General features: G+C 41.8%; 1 protein-coding gene across 3 annotated transcripts in view; it reads left to right on the top strand.

The window, feature by feature from the left end:
* The window catches only part of LOC309339079 (dermatan-sulfate epimerase), a 145,950-nt gene that overhangs the window by 98,372 nt on the left and 21,333 nt on the right, over positions 1-26,245 (top strand). Inside the window, exons 1-2 of one of the 3 annotated variants that reach the window (XM_081856939.1) lie at positions 2,994-3,293; positions 17,720-18,188. In XM_081856939.1, the coding sequence (XP_081713065.1) occupies positions 17,773-18,188 (416 nt within the window). In that variant the 5' untranslated portion in view covers positions 2,994-3,293; positions 17,720-17,772. Of the gene's footprint in view, positions 1-2,993; positions 3,294-17,719; positions 18,189-26,245 lie in introns of those variants that run through there. The other 2 variants (XM_081856941.1, XM_081856940.1) reach the window with 2 other exon arrangements.

Below are 26,245 nucleotides of genomic sequence, written 5' to 3' on the forward strand. Positions count from 1 at the left end.
TGAATCAGGCTACTTTGGTTCTCTGTTCAGGCTCTCATTTACATGCATAACACAGAAGCATATGAAAGATATGGCTAACCTATTCTTTTTCTTGAAGAAAAAAAACCAGTGTAAAACAAATTGTGTTTATATTTAGTGGTTTAGAAGTTTGCTTCCCCTTTTCTAACTATAAATTTGCATGAGAAGAAAATAGAAAAAAAATTCTTCTGAGAAATCTATTTCTAATAAAAGAAAGACTTAAAACCACAGTACTTTTGGGGAGGGATATTACAACAAGATATCAGAAGCTGTTCAGCATTTATTTATTTTTTGCTGATCTTTGCAAGCTTATTATCTAAGTAGCAGCAATGCTTAAAAGAGTTTGTGCAGCTGGTGGTTTGGTTTGCTTGTGTGACCTAAACATTTTTTTATCCCAGTCTAAACCAATCCTTTCCTAAAATGCCATGCCATGCCTTCCATTTTACTATTTTTATTTACTTTTCCTGTTGTTTTGTCCCTGTCTGTATGAAGTATAAAATATTATTAGGTCTGGCAGCATGATAGAGAAGGGAAGCAAACAAACCAGCCAAACCAACTCCTCCTCCTTAATTTCACAGCTACCACTGTGTGGGTATCTTTATTTTTCTCTGGCTGGCTCTGCTAAGCATCCCTTTAACCTTGTGGACTAACCAGCCCATCCTACACTCAGTACTGTATAAAGTGGTTTAACACCTAGGCCTGAGGTGAAGAACAAGACCTCAGATCATTTCCCATCCCTACCCCTAAAAAACAAACAATGCTTTTACTTAAGGGTTTAGTAATAAAACACTTTGAGAAAATAGGGTAGAGAAAAGTTAATTTTAATTTAATAGTTATGCATAAGTGCAAAAAATAAACAACTAGCTATACCTATTCTAGGCTGTTTCCCTCTCCAAGTCACTTTGTATTCCTCAGTTCAGCTTTGTAGTCTTTTCCAGGCATCTTCTGCCTTAGTAGCGAACTCTCTTCTATAACACTTAGCAGTTTCCTTTTTATACTGATAATAATAATCACATTTCTTCTGATTGTGGGTGATGCCCCCCAAATAATAATTATGGACTCTGTCATCCCACATTGCAGTGGCTTTATTGAACAGTGCACGAGGTTAGACCAGATGACTTCCAAGACTGTCCAGAAACTTCACTTAAGTCAAACCAAAACAGGCTACTTAGTTGTCTAAATGAGTTGATAAGACTGTGGTTCAAACAGCTACACTGGCTCCCAGTTTGTTTTCCTATCCGAACTTGTTTTAACACTTAAAGCCAGAAATAGGCTAGAATAAGAAACTGCAAAGATACTGAGTAGTAGAAACTGTTTTTGTTTTGTTTTGTTTTTGCGTCTCTAATGACACATTATTTATCATTTTTTAAAATTTATATCCAACTTTCTATATTGAAATATGGTCATGGCAGAGGAGGTGAAGAGGGAAGAGGAAAACAAAGCCCAAATTCATTTTATTCTTTCCACATCCATGTCCGTCTTTTCATCAGGACCTGTTGGAGGTCAATATCCTTTCTCCTGTTCTTTGTGCCCAGCATCTGGTACTGTGGTACTACCCCTGGACTTAGCTATGCACATATATTTTAAAAGCCTTTAAAATTAGGTTTGTATGGTACCTGGAGCAAGCAACCCTCCCTGGGTCCTCCCTGGTCTATGGAAAGTACCGTCTTTCCACACAGCTCATCTATGCTGCTAAAATGCTTCCACTTTGAAATTTGAACATGAAACCTAGATCTCACAGCACCAGTCATCTACTGGTGTTGATGAGCATGAAACAAATTAGTAAGCTGAAGTTAGCAGGACTTGCTTCTGCATAAACATCCATAGGATCAGCTTGTCAGCATTCTTTGTTGCAGAGCTGCTCAGAGTGGCTGGTGAAACTCAGCCAGATGGGCGGGGTATAAATATTATTATTATTATTATTATTATTATTATCATCATCATCATCATCATCATCATCATCATCATCATTATCATGTGGCTTGGAGGTGGGGAGCACCCATGGTATATATACCTTACAAGGACATGTCAGCAACAGGAAGGCTATGGGTCAAACGGTGGCTATGGAAATGGATGCTTCCCACTCACCGACCCCTTCCCATATACCACATTTGGGTGTGGGGAAAGTGACACGTGGGGAAAAGACTTGCCAGCCGACTAGCTTGGCCGTAGGGGTGAATCATTGCCTACTACTGGGCAGATGGATGTCAGTTGTGGCAAGGTGTTGGGAGTGTGGAACTGTATGTGCAGCCAGGTAGCCTTCGCTAAGGTAGACTTCTCCCCTCAAGTAGCGGAGGACACCATTTGCCAGCATTGAAGTAAGAGTCAGCTGCCAGTTTGACCTGCTTCTGTGTAGAAAACAGGGAGGGAGATACCATCTTGCCCTTTGAAGTCAGAATGCTCCATCTCCCCCCTGATTTCACCTGAATTACAGCCCCCCGGAGGAGGACGGCAATCCTATTTACTATCAGGGGAAGGTTGTTTGTTGTTGACTTCTGAGGGGTACTTTTCTCCACAGAGGGCGAGTAAATAAATGGGGGGAGGGAGGTCCACAAACACTCAGAAAAGCCTGTGCTTGTGCAGGAAAGTCAGTCCAGAGGAGTTGGGGGACTTTTGCGCCGACTGAGCTCTTGTGTTGAGCGCGCACTTTAAAAAAGTTATCTTATAGGCCTGTAGAAGTGTTAACATCCCCAGCTACCAAAGGGAGGGGAGGAGGCGCTTGTTGGGAGGAAGCTTTTTTCCTCTCTGCAAGGCGGCGCGGGGTGAGGAGGGGGACAAATCCAGCCGTCCCCTCAGGGGCTGACTAAATGAGGCGCTGCACGGCCTCAGTCACCCAGAGAAGCCTGCCCGGGCGCTTGCTCTTTTGGAGGGAAAACAACTTCAAAGGAGTTCGAAGCGCGCGGGCGACGCCTCAACTGCAAAAGAGGAGCGGGATCCGGGCGGGAGGTGGGACTAAGGGGCTCCTCGCCCCTTTCCCCCTTCTCCGGTGACGTTGCGGTCTCCTCCCTCTGGCGGAGCTGAGGCGCCTGCAAAAGCCCTTTTGCCGCTCGGCGCGGCTCCGTAGTCTTCCGTCCGTCCCGCCACCCGCCCGAGCGAGCATCCACCGCGCGCGCGGAGGGGCCACGACTTAGCTTCTTCGCCCGCCCGGAATGAGCGCTTGACTCCGGGAGGCAGTGCTAGTAGGCGCGGAGGCGGCCGGGTCCAGAGCGCGGGGGTCGACCTCCTGCCGCCGCCATGGAGTGAGAGGGTCTGCGCGACGGGCAGCTGGGGGAGAGGTAAGCGCTGGAGAAAACCCCCCACCACCACCCCCGACGGCAGAAATGGCCGGCCGGGGCCGGGCATCCTCGTAGCTGGGGAACTTTCCTCGGCCCTGCTCGGGGTTTGGGGCGCTGCTGGGTTTGGAGGGCAGTGAAATGCGCGGAGGGCAAGGCCAGCGCGCTCTGCAGATGCCCAGAGGCAATTTATCTTGACAGTTGAGGCAGAGCCAGTGGTTCGTTGGGCGGGGGGTGGGGGGTGGAAATGGGGGGGTGGCGGCGGCCTTGGGTTCAACCTTCCCTCCTGAACTTAGGCGCAGACAATGAAGCCCCGGGGTAGGAAAGCGCCAGAACTTCAGGAACATCCTGGCTTGGGGAGATTAGTTGAAAGGAAGCTCCACCAAAGTCATTAGGAGTAAGCATGTCTAAAATTAGGCTGGGGGTGGACTTGGATGAGAGGAAAATCCACTCTACTTGGAGGCTTCTCCCCTCTCACAGAAAACCGAAGGGACCAAATTGCTCATCTATTTAGGCTTAAAGGACTGGGGCCGGGTCTGGGTGGGTGAGTTTGTGTGTGTGGCCGCTGATGGCTCAGAGATATGTGTTTTGCTGTCCCTCTCCATCAGTATGTAAGCTGAACTCATCTCCCTCTGATCTCCACAAAAGCAAGCCCTCTGCTTCACCCTCAAATGTGAAATGCCAGCGGTCTGAGCAGGATTTACAGAGCAGTTGTATAGGCACTTGGGAGTTTTTCCGTTGCCTGTTCACCTTTTCATTCTTCGCTCTCGCCAAGTGTCATGCCAAGAGCAACAGATTCCCAAGAACAAAAAACAAGAGCAAGGGCTAGCAGCTTCTTGTGAAGTTGAAGAAGTTCTGAGAAGGCCTAAGGTTTTAGGCCTTGGCCTTGCTCTTGTTTTTGTTCTTGGGAGTCTGTTTGGCAGGCATGACTTTTGAGTGAAGAATCAAAGGGATAACTCCTGCCTGCCCAGCAGTGAAACAGCCACTAAAGGCAGGATCGATCTGTAATGTTACAGCCAGCCATAGACTTATACAGAACAATCTTGTGCTCAGGAGTAAATCTCACTGAGGTGAATGGGATTTACTCCCTGGTAAGCATGCTTCGTCTTAGACCATTTCCACACATCAGATTGCAGCCTTAGACAAATTACGCTGAAATGTACCTTTGATCTTCTTGCACTTCTGTGTGCAAATGTTGTTAAGGTGGGACAGAACACAGAAAATGGTTAAATGTCCAGTTTCAATCTAGTCAAGATTTTATGCACTTGCATTAGATTGAACACCAGTTCGGCCTAATCCTTTCCATGTTTCACTGGGAACAAGTATGTATGGAATTGCAGCATCAGTGAGCTCACTTAGAGGTCAGAATTTGCTTTCCATCTGACTATGGAAAGGTGTGAGCCAGTGACCTAGTGGCGTAAGCCACTTTGGAGATACCCAGCAGGCTATCTCCAAAGTGTTCACCCTCTGTTATTCTGAACTACATTCTGGAATAAGTGCCATTCTACTTCTATAACTGTTATAATCAAAGCCACAAATACAAAACTGACCACATTATCTTGTATGGAGATGCATACATTGAAAGGTTAACGGGAAGAACCCTTAGTTTGGCAGCCTTGAACCATGTTGACTGCATAAACAAAAGGCAGGTGAGACTCTCTGAGGAGTGAAAACTAATATTTGTTAAGTGAATTTGAGCCCACACTCTTATACTAAACAACCCTTCCATGACTTCACACCAATCTTCTGTAGTTTCTCTTTGACCCCCTTTTGAAGGTGCCACACTTCAAAAGTTAGAAAAATGTTCCACCGTGTCTCTGATTCTTTAACAATGGATTCCATTGCAACAACTTTGGTTTCCAGAGGTACTGAGGAGGAAAAGGGGACAAGAAAGGAAAGGATGAATACATTGCAAATGGAGCAAAGAATAAAGGAGTGCTGCTGCTGTGCTTTCCTGGTAATAGCTTTGTCTGCCAAAGTACAGTAGTAACTTACATGCATTTAACTTGTTTGCATTCAGCTTTACGTGCTTGGCAACAATAATTTTTTTAAAATGGAAACTGGGTGGGTGTACAGAGAAAAAAGACTTTGGCAATCTCACCTACCATTGCACCCAATGTGTTTTCACTATATGTGATTTTGGCTTTATGCGCTGTCCCTGGAACGTAACCCCCACATACGTTTGGGGTCTGATGTATGTATTGTATGTACACACGTGAAATAAAGGCAAACGTGCATCTCAGTTTCTCTCACTGGAGCACTTAATCATATTTTAATAACAAAGGAAACTGACAAGGCAGGGTGAAAGTAATATCATCAAAAATCACTGCCTTATATATGTGGCAATTGCTTTGCTTCCTTAGGGCAAAGATATGGAGGCAAAAATACCTCCCAGAAATATGGGACTACTCTTTTAAATATTGTTGTCAGTAACATGACTTGCAAACTCTTGCTTCCGCTATCTTTCAAAATCAGAGTTTGTTGGTGAGCTCAAAGAATACAAGATGTGGTTAACATTACAAAGTAAAGAAGCAAAGCAAAATTGGCAAAACTAACTGCAGTAGTAAGGTATCAATCAAATAAGAAATTAAGACTACAATGGAAATGGTTTGGAGATTGTATGCCCAAACACTGCACAAAAAATAATATGTTTAGATTAATGCTTGTGAAGTTGAGTAAGAATAAACGATAGTAAGTTAAGAGAATTAAGAAACAAAGATATACAGTAAATTGCAATGTGAAATACAATAATGCTACAAATGTTGGTGGAGGAAAGTCACAAGGGTGTTTTAATGTTTGTAATTGGTGTTAGTATTGTATGTGAGATATTTGTGTTTATCTGTTTGTTTGTGTGTGTGTATATAGAAGAAGAAGCAAAGCAGAGCTAGAGTTCAATTATCAAAGAAGTTTGTAACATCATAGTGAAACATGCCATTCCTTTGACGGCAGGACTACATAATAGTAGGTGCTGGAGCATTCATATCTTATGGTGTCAGTCCTAAATACACTTACTTTGAAGTAAGCCCCATTGACACAGTAGGTCATTTTTCCAAGAAAACATGAATAGGATTGTGCAACATATAACATATCGCTCTTTGGAATGTAGGCATCATTGTGTAATGCCCTGAGCTAACTCTGCACTCAAGTCAAAATATTGTCTTCACAGCTTTTCTTATCAGAGCAGTTTGAGGTCATAAGCTCAGAATTACCTTTTACTGCATTTGTCAGCAGATAAAACAAAGAACATGTTTATCAAAAATAGTTATGAAAGAAGTTCATATAAACATTTCTTTCCCAGGCACCATTAATATTTTGAGACAGCTAGGCAAAACGAAGCAATTCAGTTCTTCAAATTCTTACACTGTTTACCATTCTCCAAGTTGGCATGAATACTACAGGAAGGGGCTCGGAGAAGGAGGGAACCCTGGTGATAAAGGCATGCACAAACAGGGCAGCTATTCATCATCTGGGATCTGTTCCTAACAATGTCAAGGTTTGTAGTATTGCCTTTGAGAGGTAGATGGAGCTTGATCTCTCCTCTGTTGTTGTTTTAAATCATTGAGTCTTAGATATCTGAACTTTTACTTTTCAGGAGTGTAGTCAACTTTCAGCATCTGTATATGTAAGGAAATTATAAGAGTTATCAGAAACAGTAATACATAAAAGTTTGATTTTGTTTTCTATTCGCCATGGGTGTAGTTAATGTGCAGGACTACAATCCCAGGCTTGCCAACTGGAAAGAAACGACTCACTGAAGGTTGTTTTGAGTACGTTTCACGGGGCTGGACTCTTAAGTTATATTTTGGTGCACCTAAGGTTCTCTGGATAGCTCTCATTGTCCCAATACAAAGTTCCACTAGTGAACACTTTGTGAGTGTAGATAAGTCCCACCTAAAAGAGCACGAAGAGCATGCGTGCGTATAAGCTTCATGTATGCCTAAGAGCTTTCACATTCATAAGCAGCCATTATGTCAGCGTGTGCTCACATTCACTAGAGAAACTCTTTACACTGTAAGATGAACTGACAACACACTATATCATATCCCTCCACTGCTTTTTACTGTAAAAGCCAAACACCAGTTGGTTTCACTATGAAAGAGAACCTGATCTCAGCATCTTCTCCATTTTCCACAAATGGTTCCCCCTGCTTTTCCTGCAGCACATGCTACAGTTCAACTTCTACCTACACAAGTTCAACATACACTCATCTTCTGTGCACATTTGGAACAAACTGTCTTTATTTTTAAGCAATTCAATCTACTAACTCATCCCACAAGCAAATAAATAGGTAAGAGCCCATTTATCATTCAGATTTCACACCTTAATATTTGCAATACAGTTCTCAGCTTAAAAAAATATACCAAAATGTATACTTAGTGCATATTTAGATAAAGCATGCATTTAATTTGTGATAAAATATGTTAAAATATAATATCCCTAATTCACCCCCAAGCAATACCTACTGAATTCCTTGGAGTACCATATGCCACATTGTCTAAACCACTGAGCCTAGGACTTGCCGATCGGAAGGTCAGCAGTTTGAATCCCCGTGACGGGGTGAGCTCCCATTGCTCTGTCCCAGCTTCTGCCAACCTAGCAGTTTGAAAGCACGTCAAAGTGCAGGTAGATAAATAGGTACCACTCCAGCGGGAAAGTAAATGGCATTTCTGTGCGCTGCTCTGGTCTCGCGAGAAGCAGCTTAGTCATGCTGGCCACATGACCCGGAAAAACTGCCTGCGGACAAATGTTGGCTCTCTCGGCCAGTAAAGCGAGATGAGCACCGCAACCCCAGAGTCTTTCCTGACTGGACTTAACTGTCAGGGGTCCCTTACCTTTTCTTTAAGCCTGGTAGTGATCAGGTGTGAAGTGATGCAATTAGGCTTCTGAAGGCTTCTGCTACAAATCCTGAGCTGAAGCATCACTTAGTTTAGACTTGTTCTCAAACCTGCTGCATCAAGAACTGAGTACTACAACTCCTTGACACTCTCATTGATGATAGCTCTTCTCTGCCAACAGTTTATGAATTCAGAGCAAAGGCAAATCTTTATGTCTGAATATAGCCAGAGGAATTAAAACTTGCTAATGATTTCCAAACTAGAGAAACTATTTTGAGAAATATGTCTCCATTTAAATTCAGCCTCTGTAAATGTTCAAGTAGACAAGCCTTTTGGTTGGGAATATATCTTAGAATAAGATGACTTTCTCAAGAAATAAACTTCAAATTATGTAACCAAAACTTAGTGTGCTGGATATCTCTTGGGTTAAGTATTGCTGTTTTAGCCATTCCTTTGATTCTGAGCCATTGTGTAAAAAGCATCAAGTTGACAGAAGTCAAGGATGATTGATTCTTTTGTTTTTTTTTATACCACCTCTCCTCATTGCATTCATTGGTGCATTGTGGGGGCTTTGGGGAATCAGGGGAATCCTCAGCTGTAGTAATCATATTCAGGATTCAGTGGCAGGTTACCTGTAAGACAAGTGTTATTCACCAGCCCTTCATCTACTTTAATTATATTGCATGATCACAAAAGAATCCCTTTGCACAATCAACAGATTGAGGTTGAATCCTGACAAGACAAAAGTACTGTTTTAGGGGGACAGGAGGCGAGCAGGTGTGGAGGACTCTCTAGTCCTGAATGGGGTAACTGTGCCCCTGAAGAACCAGGTGCGCAGCCTGGGAGTAATTTTTGACTCACAGCTGTCCATGGAGGCGCAGGTCAATTCTGTATCCAGGGCAGCTGTTTATCAACTCCATCTGGTACGCAGGCTGAGACCCTACCTGCCCGCATACTGTCTTGCCAGAGTGGTGCATGCTCTAGTTATCTCTCACTTGGACTACTGCAATGCACTCTATGTGGGGCTACCTTTGAAGGTGACCAGGAAACTACAACTAGTCCAGAATGCGGCAGCTAGACTGTTGACTGGGAGCGGCCGCCGAGATCACATAACGTTTCCAAGCACAATTCAAAGTGTTGGTGCTGACCTATAAAGCCCTAAATGGCCTCGGCCCAGTATAGCTGAAGGAGCGTCTCCACCCCCATTGTTCTGCCCAGACACTGAAGTCCAGTGCCGAGGGCCTTCTGGCAGTTCCCTTGCTACGAGAAGCAAAGTTACAGGGAACCAGGCAGAGGGCCTTCTTAGTAGTGGCACCCGCCCTGTGGAATGCCCTCCCACCAGATGTCAAAGAGAAAAACAACTACTAGATTTTTAGGACATCTGAAGGCAGTCCTGTTTAGGGAAGCTTTTAATGTTTAATAGATTATTGTATTTTAATATTCTGTTGGAAGCCGCCCAGAGTGGCTGAGGAAACCCAGCCAGATGGGCGGGGTATAAATTATTATTAATTGTTGTTGTTGTTGTTGTTGTTGTTGTTGTTTCCTTAACTTGGATTTCTCTAGATTGGGATCAGACTGAGACAGTGTCACGCAGCATGTCTTGATATATAAGATCTCTGATGTTGTACCACAATTGCCTGTAGAGTTTGGCAGAATGATATTCTCCATCAAAACGATGATGGCAGAGAGAGATGCAAGGTGGCCGTTATATGGGTGCATTTGCTTACTTCAAAGCAGCTGGAGAAAGAGCAGTGCATGGAGGGTTGTCTTTTTTCCATCCTTGAGGCTGCTTGGGAAACTCACCCAACCTACTGCACCTGGATCTATATGTGGAAAATGAAGAGTGCCACTGCCTGCTTAATGGAGCACAGCTGTGGGCAGCCTGAGGAAGCTCCAGTCACCATAAAAAGCAAGCCTAGAGTGAGAGACTAGGGTGGTGTCAGCGGCTATTTTTCTCTATGTGAGACTTTTGTAGGTGGATGTTATTAATGATCCCCATGTCTTCTGAAGGTGTAGCTTTACATCTAGTTGGAACTTGAACTGACCCCTAAGTGATCATAGGATTCTAACTAAATTCCACTTCTCTCCTGCTATTTTTTCAACTCTGACCAGTTTTTCTCCTTGTCATGCTGGAGTTCTATTAGAGTATCAAGTAAGCTGCTGGTGGTCTCTTGTAGTAAGGCTGGCACAAATTCATTTCTACCCCAGCACAATGTTTCCTTTGAATCATTGTCCTTGTGCTGTGATTTAGGACCAATCCTATATGACTCAGCAGGCGTAACCCAAGGATAGAATTGTTCTTTTCCTGTTTCTTGGCTTCCATTTGGCTTAATCAATGACTTTTGAGTACTGTTCCATATTGAAATCTGCAGCTGACACTTTTCTAGAGAAAGAATAAGGAGTGACCTTTTTGAACTTGTGATCTATTGGTATGTAGAGAACTTGCAGCTGCTATTGTCATAATCGTAAACTGAAAAACTGAAAAATATATGCCTGCAAAGATCTGTTTAAACTGTTGAGGAGGGGAGGGAAACACCCAAAAGCAATTTATTGAGGAAAATTTCAACATAATTTATGACCAACTACATAGCAACATAGTTTTGGGTGGTTTTTTATTTTTGCATTTTTGTAAGTTGATATCAGCAATAAAAAAAGCTTATTGTTAATGCTTTTAAAATATTATTGGATGAACACACTGAAATATGGTGCAGTCTAACTTAACAGAACTGACTAAAAGCACTTCTGTTACAGTCTGTCACTGAATTGGTAAATCACTTTTATAATGATGGAGTATTATTTGCTTTAACCACTTATTCTGTTACAGATAGGTAGCCGTGTTGGTCTGCCATAGTCAAAACAAAACAAATTCCTTCCAGTAGCACCTTAAAGACCAACTAAGTCAGTTCTTGGTATGAGCTTTCGTGTGCATGCACACTTCTTCAGATACACTTCTTCAGGTATCTGAAGAAGTGTGCATGCACACGAAAGCTCATACCAAGAACTGACTTAGTTGGTCTTTAAGGTGCTACTGGAAGGAATTTGTTTTGTTTTCACTTATTCTGTATTATTGTTTTCAGTAAAATGTTACTGTTTCATTTGCACTTCTTCCGTAACAAATCTAGATGCAGAATAATACAAGATATGGGGAGGGCCTAAAAAAACTAAGTCATACTTGATGAGTCACGCCACTGAAAGCAATGAATATAAGTTGCTGAAGTTAATTGTTTTCAGTGAATCTGCTCTGAGCATGGCTAACATTGGATGTCAGGTATTATCAATGAAAAAGAGTTTTCAGTGTTTAAAATACTATTAGAAAATTCATATTTACATTTAAAGGTCACAGGGCCTGTTGCTCTGAAATTAGGGATTGGTCACAATACTTGAAGCAAATGGCATCACTCCACATGATCAAAGGAATGTCTTTAACAATTAAAGTAATAAAGCAATCTTAAGTGATTTTCTGTAGACAGTCTTGGGTGTAATTTCATAGCGGGGAGGGGGTGGCTCAGGGAATGTGGGAAACCCCTTGACACAGACTTGCTGAGAAGTGCTTATGAGTACATTTTGTAAAGGAGAAAGAAACATAATGCACCAGATTCCATTAAGAGATCCTGCTAGCAGAAGCCTGAAGGACTTACGCTGGTGTAATGGGGCTTCCCCTCCCCACACACCATATTGAGTTGGTTGCTAGTTGCCAGGTTGAGATATTTCTTATTAATTGTGCCAAATATGTCCCTGATTTGTACTTGCAAAAACGTGTGTGATGGATAGTAAAGGGTAGCCAAGAATTTAGGACAGGTGTGTGATGGCAGCAGGCAGACACTGACTACAGGGGTAAGATAATACATGAAGGCATAGCATTTACCTATTCATGGCTACTCTGTTAGTACCATTAAAAAGAATTAATACTGTATTGGAATGGCAGTTTATTATTAACCCATTTCTGCTAACAACAGAAAACTTCATTGTGATCTTTTCTTAGTAACAATTGTAGCATGATTCTTTTGTTGTTTTGGGAAGATACAAAACAGATTTTGTTGTTTTAGGAAGATACAAAACAGCACCATAGACTAAGTAGCAATGCAGAGTGTTCCTGGATGCCTAGTTAGAAAACATTTGTCTTTCTACCATGATTTTGGGTGATTTGGATTATGAAGACTATGCAAATGATGCAAACAACGTGTAATATGCTGCTGGTAGTTTGACCCCACAAGCAGCATAGCCACACTGTTCTGCACCTCCAGAAAAAGTTCAAGGGTAGCCCCACATTGCAGTAATCCAACCTTGAGGTTACTGATGCATAAATAACTGTGTTCAAGCTATCACAATCCAGGAATGGCCATAGCTGTCGTAGCAGATGAAGCTAGTAAAATGCGTTCCTAGCCAATGAGGACACCTGCACCTCCAGTGACAAAACTGGATTTAGGAGCACCCATTATCACATCTTCACTTGAAGCAGTCATTTCAGACCATAGAAAGTTTCACACTGCCTGTGTATTTTACAGCACAATCCTGTATATGGCTACTCAGAAGTCCTACTGAGTATAGCAGTTTTAATTACATATATAGAGCACTAACAATGAACAATATTTGGTCACATTGGCTCTGGAGTTCACCATTCTACACTTTCCTGTTGTTGAAACAGACAGTTATTTTTTATTACAAAGTAAGTAAGAAAGAAATATAGACAATATTTCTTTAAATAGGAGCTATGGTTTTTTAGCCACACTTAAATTCAAGTTGATTCTGAAGGATGGAAATCAGCTTTTAGTTTTTGAAAGTTATATTTGGATCTTCCTGCTTTGTTGATTATAATAATACATTGAAAAGATTTTTTGTCGAAGAAAATATTTCTGCCTGGTTCTAAAAGCATATGTTTGTGTTCTTATCAAGTATGCTAAAAAATATGCAAAAAGTAGTGTTCTGCATTGTGACTGAAAATCTCTGCATACGGTTTTCTTAGGAGGCAATCCATCTCTTGACTATCAGCAATGGGGCTTGGTGAGAATGGCATAGCTGTTGCCGCCACCACAAGCAGCTTCCACTCACCCACTCTCTTAATAAGTACCTTGTTGCATGCTTCACCTGTGGAGCTTCCCCATCAATGGCAGAGCTCTCCCCATGGCAGAAGTCAGCAGAGCTGAGCAGGAGGGACTCTGCCTTTTCCAACTCCCCTCCAGCACAGCAGTTCAGAGGTCTGGATTACTCTGCCTGGCATTACTGATTCTCAAGGCAATTTTATTCATTGCTTCGTTGCTTGTCGCATGACTGTGCAACTGGTCCATATTGTGGGGTAGGACTAAACAGTTGACAAAGCTATTTCCCCCAAATGTTTGTAAGAGAAGGGAACTTAAGCAGTCAAGTAATTCAGTGGTTTTCAACCAGTGTGCCATGGCACCCTGGGGTGCCTTGAATGATAATCAGGAGTGCTGCGAGCAACACTGGCCTCTGTACCACTTTCCTTCCCTCCCTCCCTCTGATACCCTCTTGTGTCTCTCCCTCCCAGAAGCTTGCACAGCTGTTAGTTGCAGCTACCAGCTCCCCAGGTGAATGGTGCCTCTGGGGCTGGCCAGGGGGTGCTTCCCAGGCCCCTGTAGGGCAGTGTGAGAAGGCACCTCTTTTGGGGGCAGAGCAGGGGACAGCTCAGAGATCAGGGGTGGCAGCTGCAGCTGCTCAGAGGACTCCCAGTGAGAAGGGAGAGGAGAGGAGGCTGAGAGAACACTCCATGAAAGAGGGTGAGAAGCTGCCAGCTCTGCAGGCAAGGGGTGACATAACTGGGCTCCTGAACCCCACAGGGGTGCCGCAGAAAGAATGTAGTTGTTCAAGGGAGCTGTGGACTCAAAAAGGTTGAAAACCTCTGACATAATTCAGTTCAGTGGCAGAATAAATGACTAACCAGGATTTCCTCAAAAGCCTGAAACAAGAAATATTTTGCAAACTCCTTTGAGTAGTTTGTGTCTGAATTGTTCTTACAGTACAAGGGAATAACAGTTGCTGTGCTTCATCTCCTTTTGTCTGTCTGTCTGTCTTATACTGTGTATTTGTGTGAAGGAATCTGCTATCTGTAGAAGGCTGCTTATACTGTGGGTAACTCAGCATTGTTCTACCTTTGGAGGCATACTGCATTTAGAGCAACCTTTCTGAAGGGAACCTGGTTGAAGAAGGCCAACACAGAGTGGAAATGGGATGGAAAGCTTGGAATTAATATTGAGTTCATTCTTGTAGGCATGGCCTAATAATGTGCCTAATGATAAAGGCACAATCCTCTGATTTCCCAAAGTCCAAAGCACCAACTAATATATTGAGCAATAGTGACCCACAGGATTCAGCACGGGGATTCCACCAATTGCAGCTGGAGTGGGAAAGTGTTCCTCTTGGTGCAGCTTAGAATTCAAATTCACCTCTTTCACTGCTGTGGAAGGAGTAACTCAGGTTTTTTTTGCAGGGGTAGAGAATGATGTGACTAGAGAGCAGATACTTTTGTGTGACATTGATACAGCTTGTTCTACTTAAGTGTTGATACAATACTGTGCCAGTAATAAAGAGAGACAGTTTGCCCCACCTACCGTAGTATTTAATTTATGCCAAAATGCAAGGAGGGAACCATTCAGCCCAGCAGCCAAATAACACAACTATTTTCGCAGGTTCAAGCTCTTGGGATTATGTTCAACAGCTCCACAAGCCAGCAAATAAATTTATAAGCAGTCCATTGACTTTTTTGTGTGTAAAGTTCCCACTTGAATCATTACTCCTGTCCCCAAACATTAATTTATTAGTCTAATTTTGGGAACCTATGGTTTGGAAAACTTGATCTCTCTGTGTGGCTTCTGTTTATTTTAACTTCTAACATGTTTTCCCCTTTCTGAATCTTATGAAATGGCTTTTCCTCAGGAAAAACATCATTGTGCAGTAGGTTTTGGATGTCATTTTTCTCCCCTTGCCCTCGGCCTACTTCTGGTTTTAATAATTGAAAACTACTGTTCATTATTTACATAAATCCATCTCTCTTGGTCTTGCTTTCTCTAACCTTTCCCCTCTTGAGAATTTCAGGAATTCTCTGGCTTTCCTCTGGGGAATCCTAGCCTGTTTTGTCTAAGACCTGTGTTGAGTTGGTAGGTAATTTTGATGGGAGGAAAGAGAAATAGCCATGGTTAAACAGTCTTGTTTTGGTTTTTACTTTCACAGAGTGTCCCATTTTTTTTTTATCCCTTTAAAAAAAGGTGGGTAGTTGGGAAAATATACATTTTTACTTTGCATTCAACTTTTAAAGTGACAGGCTGTAAATCTGCACATGTGAAATCGAAGGGTTCTTTTAAGCTAATAGGAAAAAACACACATGCCCTAAAGGCCAGCTATTTCAAATACATTTCCAGGATCTACAGTACTCTGCTTTTCCCCCCTCTCCTCTTAATGAAGACGTGTCACAGCTAGAGGCTTTATACACAATTCTAATGACTCCTGTACAAGCCTCCCACATTCCAAATCCTTTACTCCACAGCTGTGAACGTCAGCCAATCCAACATACACTGTCTTGGCTTGGCTGATGTTAACATGATCTCTCTCCCTCCCTCCCTCCCTCCCTCCTCCCTTTTGTGCAAGTACAGTAAGAAACTACTTATATTGGGCAGTCTTAATTGTCTTGATTGTTGAAAAGACTTTTTAATAGCCCAGTATTTAATTATGCCTAATAAATTAGACCTTTCTGTATATCTGAACCTTCTGGGTAGGGTGGCCAGATGCAAAGGAGGAGAGGGTTCTTGCAGCTGTATATGAAAGAGGGAAATTTAGCAGTTATGCAAGCCATTCATGCTGAAATTCCCTCATCTACATACCTATTAATGGTACAGGAGCCCTGTCCTCTTGGACTCTCCCATCCTTTTCCTGTTACAGGTGATGAGGAGGAGAGGATTCAAGTCCCGCAGCATGAGAATGCCATGCCCATAAAAACATATACCGTATTGGCCCGAATATAAGCCACACCCAAATACAGTATAAGCCACAACTTTAAAATTCAAGCCTCTCCCTTAAAATTCCACAGGCACTCACACCCGTAAATAGCAAATGTTCTGTTTTACCGTATGTCTGTTTCAGCAGCGATATTGTAAAAGCCCATTTTTGTAAGGTCGCGAATTTAAGCCGCACTTTAACTTTTCATGGTCGGAATTTGGAAAAAAGTGAGGCTTATATTCAAGCCAATACGGTATTTATGTTTGCATTGGAATTGTGAAGCCTTTGCAAGTACAGGGGGTGAAAGATGAAGTTAGTAACTAGAGACAGATGCAAGTCTTTGTTAGAATAATATGCTTCATCAAATATTGATTTCACCCCTACCAGTGTTACAACACTATGCCTGCATAGGTGGTGGGATAGCAAGTAATACTTAATAAAGATTAATCCCCCCCCCATCTTTTGCCATCCTGTCACCACAGCCATGATAAGGCCATTATTCCAACTAATTATACAGGCAGTAATAGTCTCACTGGGGAACACAGATCTCATACCTGAAGATGGGAGGTAGGGAATACATCTCTATCAGAGGTTTTTATGCACAAAGTTGTTGTTGCCTGTGGTGCCCACAAAAGGCAAGCTGTGCTTTATGGACATCACATGCATATCTGTCCAAGATAGTGCTTGGGTTTCAATATACTTCCCCTCCCCCTTGCATTTCCTTTACCCGCTGAGTGGCTAGGAGTCCTGTAGTGCTGCCTACAGTGAGCGTACTGCTGCTTTTGATTCTGCTCATCCATACGCATGCTCCTCCCCTGCCAAATGCTGCTTCCCCTTTAAGTGCAGGCAATCTAAAGGGTGTGCCGTATTATAGAATTTGTTTGTTCCACAAGTGGAGCAATTTGCTGGGATAACTGGTTCTCCATGCAGGCCTTCTCCATGCCCACATTGCCAAGTACATTCATTCATTTAGTATGCTCATTTATTTATTTAACAAATTGTATATACTGCTTGATTGTAAGAAAACCTCCAGTTGGTTTGCAAGAACATTAGTTGTGTGAAAGGTATGTATGTGTACTGGACTGATGGGTAACTTCCATGTAGGGCTGGGAGAAGGGTAATTTTTTCTGTATGCAACAACATGGTTAGTGGGTGGCTGTGGGTTTTACAGGAATGCTGTGGGAATTTCTGTCTTTGTTGCTACATTGGCTTTTGTTTATATAGATATTGCTGCTCTGTTGAATCTGTGACTGATAGAGCAAAGGGTCATGAGTACATTATGCCTGCAGTTGTCGTAGTCTAGTGGCTGCCCAGCATTCCAGGCTCATCGGATTGTCCTACTCTGAGCTATTCACACCCCCAACACACACACACACACACACACACACACAACTATTAAAGTTCCTCTCCTTGAGAGTTGTGCACTTTTAAAGCAATTAGCATTTAGGCACATGTGGAGCATTCTGCATAATTATATAAGGTGTTATACTTGACCTTGCGTGGATCTGAGAGACAGAGTCAGAGAGAGAGAGATGGAGCACCTTGTAAATGTGCTTTCAGTTTTTGAATACTCAGAGGCTTTACACAAAGCTAACCATAACTATCACTCTTGTCCCCTCCCCCTTTTTCCCCTCCCCTACCATCTAGGCTCCTTCAAAGATGGTCCGGCTGCCACTGAGACCTGGAGCTCTAATGCCACAATGAGGACTCACACACGGGGGGCTCCTAGTGTGTTTTTCATACATGTGGTTTGCTTCGCACTGGTCTACAGCAGCAATAACAGTCCAAGCACTGTGGTTCCTTTTGTCAATGCCAACTACGACAGCTACCCAATGCTCTACTTTTCCAGAGGAGAGATGCGGGATTTGCGATTCAAGGCTGCCAGTTCACACCAACACATTTCGGCTCGGTTGGCTGAGGCCGTGCAGACCATGCTGTCAAACCCTTTGGAGTACCTTCCTCCCTGGGATCCCAAGGACTTCAGTGCTCGATGGAATGAGATTTACGGCAACAACTTGGGTGCTCTAGCAATGTTCTGCCTGCTTTATCCAGAGAACCTGGAAGCTATCAATATGGCCAGAGATTACATGGAAAGAATGGCGGCTCAGCCTAGTTGGTATATTTTTATCTTTGTTTCTACTGCCCCCTCCCCACAAAAAATTCATTTGTACTAAAAAAAAAAAAAAAAGATTTATATGAAGAGAAAGCAAGAAAAAGGGTAGGACGTTTTGGTTTTCTTCCTTAATTTTGTTTGAAATGAGTGCACATTTTCCAAAGCCTAAAAGACATGGCAGATGCTTATACTGTAACTCCACCCCCCCAAAAAAAACTACACATTATGTTAGTCATGTATGTAAACATGCATGCTTAATCAGACTGCTTTTATTTTGGAGAAAAATCAGCTATGACACGCTGATATGGAATGGGCTCTGAATCCAGAACAGGGCTTGTACCCATTTTCTGCTGAAAATCCCCCCTGCCTGGTTGCCATTTGTCTCCTGAGGTGCTGCTTAAATTAAAGGTTCTGTCTGTAGTCATGACATAGTGTCATTGTTCCCATGGGGCATTGTTCTCTTCAGGAACCCCACTGGGCTATTGTGGGCAGCAAAATGGTAGCTTTTTTATATATTAAAGTAGAAAAAGGAAGAAAATTCCTTGGCCACTTCATTTTTATTTTTAAATTCTGAACTGCCCTGAGATCTACAGGTATTGGGTAGTGTACAAATTTAATAAATACATAATAATAAATAAGTATTAAAGGCTAAGACTTCCTCCTAAAAGGTCTTAAGTGTCCCCTTCTATGGGCAGGCCCTTTTTTACAAGCAACTAATAGTCCTGCCAAAGAGGAAGGGATATTTGGCTCAGTCTTTGTTTATATGATAGCAGAAGAACATTATTTCAGTACAAGTACTCAGTTACAAATATATCAAAACTTAAATGTTTTAACAGTTCATAGTAGGAGTTTCCACCCTGCACAAAGTATTTATTATGCAATTTGCATTCTTTCCTGCAGTCTTTTCAACTTTATAATACTGTTTTAATACTGCCATGCATTGGTTTCTCACTTAGGTGCCTAATGAGTGTTAAAATTATCTCCTACTTACTTCCATATGATTTGGTATGCTGTTCTTAATTACATCCTAGAAAAATCATATTTGCAATCAAATGAGCCATGGCAAATTCTTGCTCATATTCTGGTTTATTCCATGGAAACTCACATTTTAGATGGATAGTTAAAAACATGTTGTCTTCTCAGTTGTTTATATATTTTTCGTGCATCCTGAGGTTAAAATACAGCTTTAAGAGGATTCTGCATTGTAAAGCTTGATTATTTTAATCACCATTTCTAATCAGCTCAGTGGTAGAGCATCAGCTTTGCATGCACAATATACTGGGCTCCATCACTGCTACCTGCAGGTAGACCTGAGAGAGACCCCAACCTGAAGCCCTGGAGAGCTGCTGCCAATCAGGGTAAACATTACTGAGCTAAGTGTTTATGAAATTAATCTCATCTCAAAATCCATAAGTCAGGTTACACTTTTAAAGACATACCCTTTAATAAGTGAGATGTCTGCTCTGTTATATGTTTAGAATTAATTTGTTTTTATTTTTGTATCGTTAATGGTTCAGAGAGCAACAAAAACATTTCATGATGAACGCTTACTCCAGATTGTCACAAATGGAGCAGGACCACAGTAATTCCTGTTACTGATATAGTAACTTGCTACTGTACATAGAGTCTTCAAGTTACAACACTGGATGGACCCAGTTATGCAAGCCATTCAACAAGTATGATGAGTGGAAGTCTGAGGAAATGATAGCATTAGCATGATGGATGGAATGGGAGGAGAGGTAGCATACAAGCGTGAATATTGCAGATAGAACCTAATTACCTGACCTCTCGCTTGATTTCAAGTTTTCCCATGTCTGTAGCATTCACCTGTAACAAAATAGCCTCCCAGCTGTAGATCCAGCTTATTGGGCCATTTGAAGACTTTTACTGAAAAGTGTGAAAGTAACCATTGTTTTCTTTTTACAGTGTCTAGGCTGAATTGCCTGCACTGTAAAGCATCTCATTGCTTTATGGAATGTTTTGTTTCCTGTGCTTGGAATGCAGCTTGAAATCCTATCTTGTGTTTGTGTATCTTGCATTTGAACTTGGTTAAAAAGAAGAAGAAGTTTGGTATATACTTTCACGCTAAGTGCCTCGTTGGCTGCCTCTTTCAAAATAGAGATAATGCAGTAGATTGCATTTTCTCCTGTGCCACATCTTACAACCCTCTATTTTCAGTTAAAGTATTTTGTATTGTATTTGTCCGTAGAGATTATGGCTTTTCAAGACTGGGGCATGTTGTTTTATGCCTATGATGATGATTTTTCAGAGAATGGTGCTGAGGGATGGGGAGCCTCAGGCCCAGAGGCCAAATTATGCCCTCCAGGCTCTTTATCTGACTCCTCCCATACAATGCCTCCTTCCCAAGCCACTCCCCCTCTCTCCAGGCCACGCCCCTCACTTGCCCTGCTCCATACTCTCCCCAAGTGCTTTTGCCTGGCTGGAATGTGTCCTTGAACTGTAATGATGCCTCTGCATGGACAGACAGACATGCAGAAACTTGACTTATAAGTGGCTGGATTGCAGCTGTTGTATGGGTTTAAGAGTCTCATTTGTTGCCCCACTCACCTTTGCTTCTGGCCCTACCCATCATTGGCATATAGCCCCATCATGGTACATGGCCATGAGGAAATGCAGTTCTTGGGCTGAATAAGGTTCCCCACTCCTGCTGAATTATGATGATACCAGTGCCATAACAGTGGAAGAGAAAGAAAGGGAAAGACAACCAAGAATGAATGTGAGCAAAAGGGTGCAATACTAGACACATTAATAAGCCCCTTTAAACACAGTAGGATTTGCCTCTGGATAAATGTACGTAGGATTACACAAATACACTTTATTTCAGTGGAAGGTAAGAATTAGAGGAGCAAGCCAAAGGCTTTGGTGGAAGAGGTGTGCAGTATTTTCAGCAGAGCTTAAAACAGAGTGAGAGATGAGCAGTTGGAAAGGAGGAGCAACATGGACACAAACACACAGTTCTCCCCTAATTGTTCCCACCTACTTTGATGGGTGTTAGTGGACTGTGAATGTTCCCATAAAGAAATTGGGAATGGCCACAGACAATAAATAATTGGAATTCCCACCAAAAAGTGCAAATAGGAAAGCTGGCATGACTGACCTGAGGCTTTTATGTTGCACCTGATCAAAAATATTACCTTTATAAGATCCTGCTGCAACCTAGATTAAAAAGTAAGCACAAGTTAAGCGTCTTCTGTAGGAAAGTTGTCCATCCCACATGCTAGGGACTCGGAGAAGAAGTTGCATTTTCTTATGAATGTGCTAGCATAACCCTACTAGGGAAGCGCAGGGTCTGTTTTGTTTCGAAAGCTCTTTTTTATCACAGAGGGATTCATTGGAGTAAATGGAATGCTTCACATCTGGGTTTTTCCATAAAATTTTATTGGCAGTTTGAGTGGTTCATCTGTGTATTTGGGCTCTCTTGATTTCCACTGAGATGGTGCTGGCACTAAAGATGTTATCTCAAGTATAAAGGAACACCCCATCATGTTCAAGTATTCTCTAAAGCAAAATCTGCAACACAATAATATTTTCAGTTCTGTGCGACGTCACTGAATCGAATATGATGTGTGTTGTGGCACAGAAATGTATTTCTGCCAGGAGAAGCACGTAACATATATAAAAGTTAAGAGAATTTGTTATGGTGCAGCTCAATGTTACAGTATTGGCCTGAATATAGAGACTTGCATCTGTCTCTAGTTACTAACTTCATCTTTCACCCCCTGTACTTGCAAAGGCTTCACAATTCCAATGCAAACATAAATACCATATTGGCTTGAATATAAGCCTCACTTTTTTTCCAAAATTCTGACCGTGAAAAGTTAAAGTGCGGCTTAAATTCACGACCTTACAAAAATTGGCTTTTACGATATCGCTGCTGAAACAGACATACAGTAAAATGGAACGGGTGTGAGTGCCTGCAGAATTTTAAGGGAGAGGCTTATATACGGGTGTGGCTTATATTCAGGCCAATACGGTAATTTTAATTTGTACTGGGCACTATCCAATACTGCATTTTCAGCCGCCTTGTTCTGTCCTCTCCTCTGCAGCTCCTACACCCTCAAAAGGGTGTACTCAAACCGGTGTGTGTGTGTGTTTGTGTTTGTGTCTGTGTGTCTGTCTGTGTGTGTGTGTGTGTGGAGGGCTACAGGAAGGAGAAGAAATCCATTTTGTCCATTCCAACTCTATATTGGAAAATATATTTCAGTTTTCTTATAGAAAAGGTATATCATAAAGTTAAAGTCAGATTCTTTTCTGTTTTTATTACTGCAGTAAATTTACAAGTTGAAAAAAATCAAACTACATTCAGCTTTTGTTTACGAAGGCTAAGCAGAAAATGGAACAATGTCTCTCACAACAGGAAAATGATGATTTTTTTAGTATTATCAGAAGTTGCAATCTCCTTCAGCACCTCTTTTCCTTTTAGAACTGTTTCGAAAACTGTTTCTATCTGCTGTATTTTTATAATTTAAATTGTTATATAACCACTATAGTATTTGAAATATTTATAAATAATCCATTAAAAATAAATATAAATAAATCTAGTAGTGGACTAGGTGAAAGAGAAGATAAGGGAAACTACCGTATTTTTCGCCCTATAGGACGCACTTTTTCCCCTCCAAAAATGAAGGGGAAATGTGTGTGCGTCCTATGGGACGAATGCAGGCTTTCGCTGAAGAAGAGAGTTGCAGAGAGTTGCCTGCATGCTGAGAGAGAGAGTTGCCTGCATTGCGGAGAGTTGCCTGCATGCTGAAGCCTGCCCTCGCTGAGCTCAGCGCGTCCAGGCTTCGCGGACCTCTCAGCAAGCAGCGGGAGCCAGCGCTGGGCTCCCACGGCTTGCAGAGAGCTGCCTGTTTGGGGACTGGGGTTGGGGGAAGCTTGGGCCTCCCCCGCCCCAGCCCCGCACCTGGGGGGAAATAATTTTTTTCCCTTTATTTCCCCCCCAAAAAACTAGGTGCGCCTTATGGGACGGTGCGTCCTATAGGGCGAAAAATACGGTATATTCTAAAAATGATAAAATTAAGAGATTTGTTTTAAAAAGATGGGAGCAGTGATTCTAAAAAATAATCTATACCTCTCTTTTATGAAGTATAATGTAATAACTTTAACAGGTTGTACATTTTAACTGGTTGCAAACAGAGCTCCTATCCCTAAATGATTTATGTATGATCCTGGCATTTGCTATATGACGTTTCTACAAAATATCATGGAAATGTTATTATATTGCATGCTTCGAAGCACTGAAAGATAAACATTTTATGAATAGTTTGCTGTCAGGTGACTCCCTAGAAGGAAAATATTGGCAGATGTTGCCTGTTGTGTAGTGATATTTTCCATTCATTTTAAAGCCTGTTCAATGGTCAAAGGCCTGGAAACGATGCCTTATGAGGAACGGCTAAAGGAGCTGGGCATGTTTAGCCTGGAGAAGAGGAGGTTAAGGGGTGATATGATAGCCATGTTCAAATATATAAAAGGATGTCACATAGAGGAGGGAGAAAGGTTGTTTTCTGCTGCTCCAGAGAAGCGGACACGGAGCAATGGTTCCAAACTACAGGAAAAAAAGATTCCACCTAAACATTAGGAGGAACTTCCTGACAGTGAGAGCTGTTCGACAGTGGAATTTGCTGCCAAGGAGTGTGGTGGAGTCTCCTTCTTTGGAGGTCTTTAAGCAGAGGCTTGACGACCATATGTCAGGAGTACTCTGATGGCGTTTCCTGCTTGGCAGGGGGTTGGACTCGATGGCCCTTGTGGTCTCTTCCAACTCTATGATTCTATGATTCTAAGTCAGTCATGTCAATTTCAGTAGGTCTATTTTGAGTATGACTTAATTGGATTTAACCCAGCTTTAATGAAAGTTAACATTGGTAGCAATTGTTTAGATTTTGTTTTCAGAGCTTGAATTTATTCTTAGCTAATCCCCCCATTAAGTGTTCTAGAAAATTTCTAATCTCCTTCCTTCAAAAGATTAAACAAAAGTTTAGCATTATACTGATTCATGATGCAACAATAAATTTAAGAGATTCCATTCTTTGTCTTTCAAGGCAAGCCTGTAAGTTGGTATATTGAGTCCAAGCAAGGATTCTGATACTTGCATAGTTATCTACTTGTACATCACCAGTGTATGATAATACTTTTTAAAACAAGAATTATTTAAATCCAATACAGTCTTTTTCTCCCCCCCCCCCCATGTTACTCCTGAAGAAGAGTTTTTTGCTCTTCTGCTTCTGTTTTTACAGTTGTGAAACTTTTGCATAAGTTCTTTTTTCTGTAAAATCACTGATTTCCTTCCCCACCACAAAACTGAATAATTTCCTCTAATGAAGAATCTCTGTGTTTGAAACACATTGGGAAACATAGAAATGAACTAGTCAATAATTTGTTCATATGTCCATTGGTTTTTCCTTTTAGTTCTATTCTTTGAAAAGCTGGCCATACCCAGCCAGTACCTTTGTGAAAGGTGTTAGAATGATTGCCAGTTTCAGGGTCTGTCCAGGCAAATTTTTAAGGTCACTTTTTTATTTCATTTCACTATTGAACCTTGATGCCTCTGCAGGAATATTAATGTATTTCAGATTCAGTTGTGCAGCCTCCTCAGCAGCAAATCGGAAGAACAGGTTTCTCCTTAACTGGATTTGGGGAAGAAGTGCATATATTTGATGAAAACACAGCAGGGTCGCTGCAAAAATGTACTTCTGAGCACACCCCATTAGTAGGAAATGATTTTTTAAAAAGCCAGTCAGAATGCATCATTTGGATTGGTTCAGACAATCCAAAAGAACTTCCACATCACACATGTGCTAATCTTTTAACATGCCACAAGACTTGTTTTTTGCTGCAACAGGCTAGAAATGGTTTCATATAGCAGATGTTTCATGACCTTCAGGGAAGTAAGATAAATTTGGCATACAAAACATACCTTTGAATGAATGCATTGTGGCTTTTGTTCAACAGATAAATCTTTACAAACATCTGGCCTAGCCTAAAATATGCCTGACTTCAGGCTGCTGGCAGCTAGTGTTACTTTGATATGTTTCAGGCAAAGATTGGCTAGTCAGTCTTGGACCCAATCCATCGGAGACTGCCACTAGAAACTGAGCTAACGGCTGACAGATTTCTGAAGTCCCATGTTGCCAAAATGATTCACCAGACACATAGGTAGCATCTCCATATGGGATCCTGTAAGCTTGGTGTTTAGATATTCTGACAGAAGATCTTCAGGAGTTGTATAAACCAGAAGAGGTTCTGCAAAGAAAACTATTAATTCCCAACAAACAAAATTCAAACTGCATTTGATAGTTTCTCTTTGGACCCAAGCTGGTGAGTCATTTATCTAAAGTGGAAACATGTGCAGATAAAGTTTGCTTATGATAAGGGCTCTCTATTTCTATCTTTGAGCTGTTCTATACAGAAAAACACAAGGAAGATGGAGCAAGCTTGTTTTCTTTAAAAAATATATTATTGTTATGAAATTGTACACATGAATCTTGAAATATGGCATAATTAATAAGAAATGGGTCACGGGGGAGTAAAACACTAAACATTATTTTCCTTTTTTTTTTTTACATTATTTCACTTAATAATGAAGTCATTACAGTACAGTGGTGCCCCGCAAGACGAACGCCTCGCAAGACGGAAAACCCGCTAGACGAAAGGGTTTTCCGTTTTGGAGGCGCTTCGCTAAACGAATTTCTCTATGGGGTTGCTTCGCAAGACGAAAAAATCTTGCGAGTTCCCGCGGGTTTTTTCCGCTTCCCCCCCTTTCCTAAGCCGCTAAGCCGCTTATCAGCTGTTCCGCTGATAAGCCGCTTAACAGCTGATCGCTAAAAGCCGCTAGACCGCTAATAGCGCTAATCCGCTAAGCTGTCAATGGGCTTGCTTCGCAAGACGAAAAAACCGCTAGACGAAGAGAATCGCGGAACGGATTCTTTTCGTCTTGCGAGGCACCACTGTAAATCAGAAAAATGATTTTTTTTCAATAAATCAACTTATTGGACGATATCAATTCCACCACATGGCTAAACTGGCTTGCTTCATAACAGCGC

Source organism: Podarcis erhardii (assembly GCF_964252035.2).
Source record: "Podarcis erhardii genome assembly, chromosome: 3".
NCBI classification, from domain to species: Eukaryota; Metazoa; Chordata; class Lepidosauria; order Squamata; family Lacertidae; genus Podarcis; species Podarcis erhardii.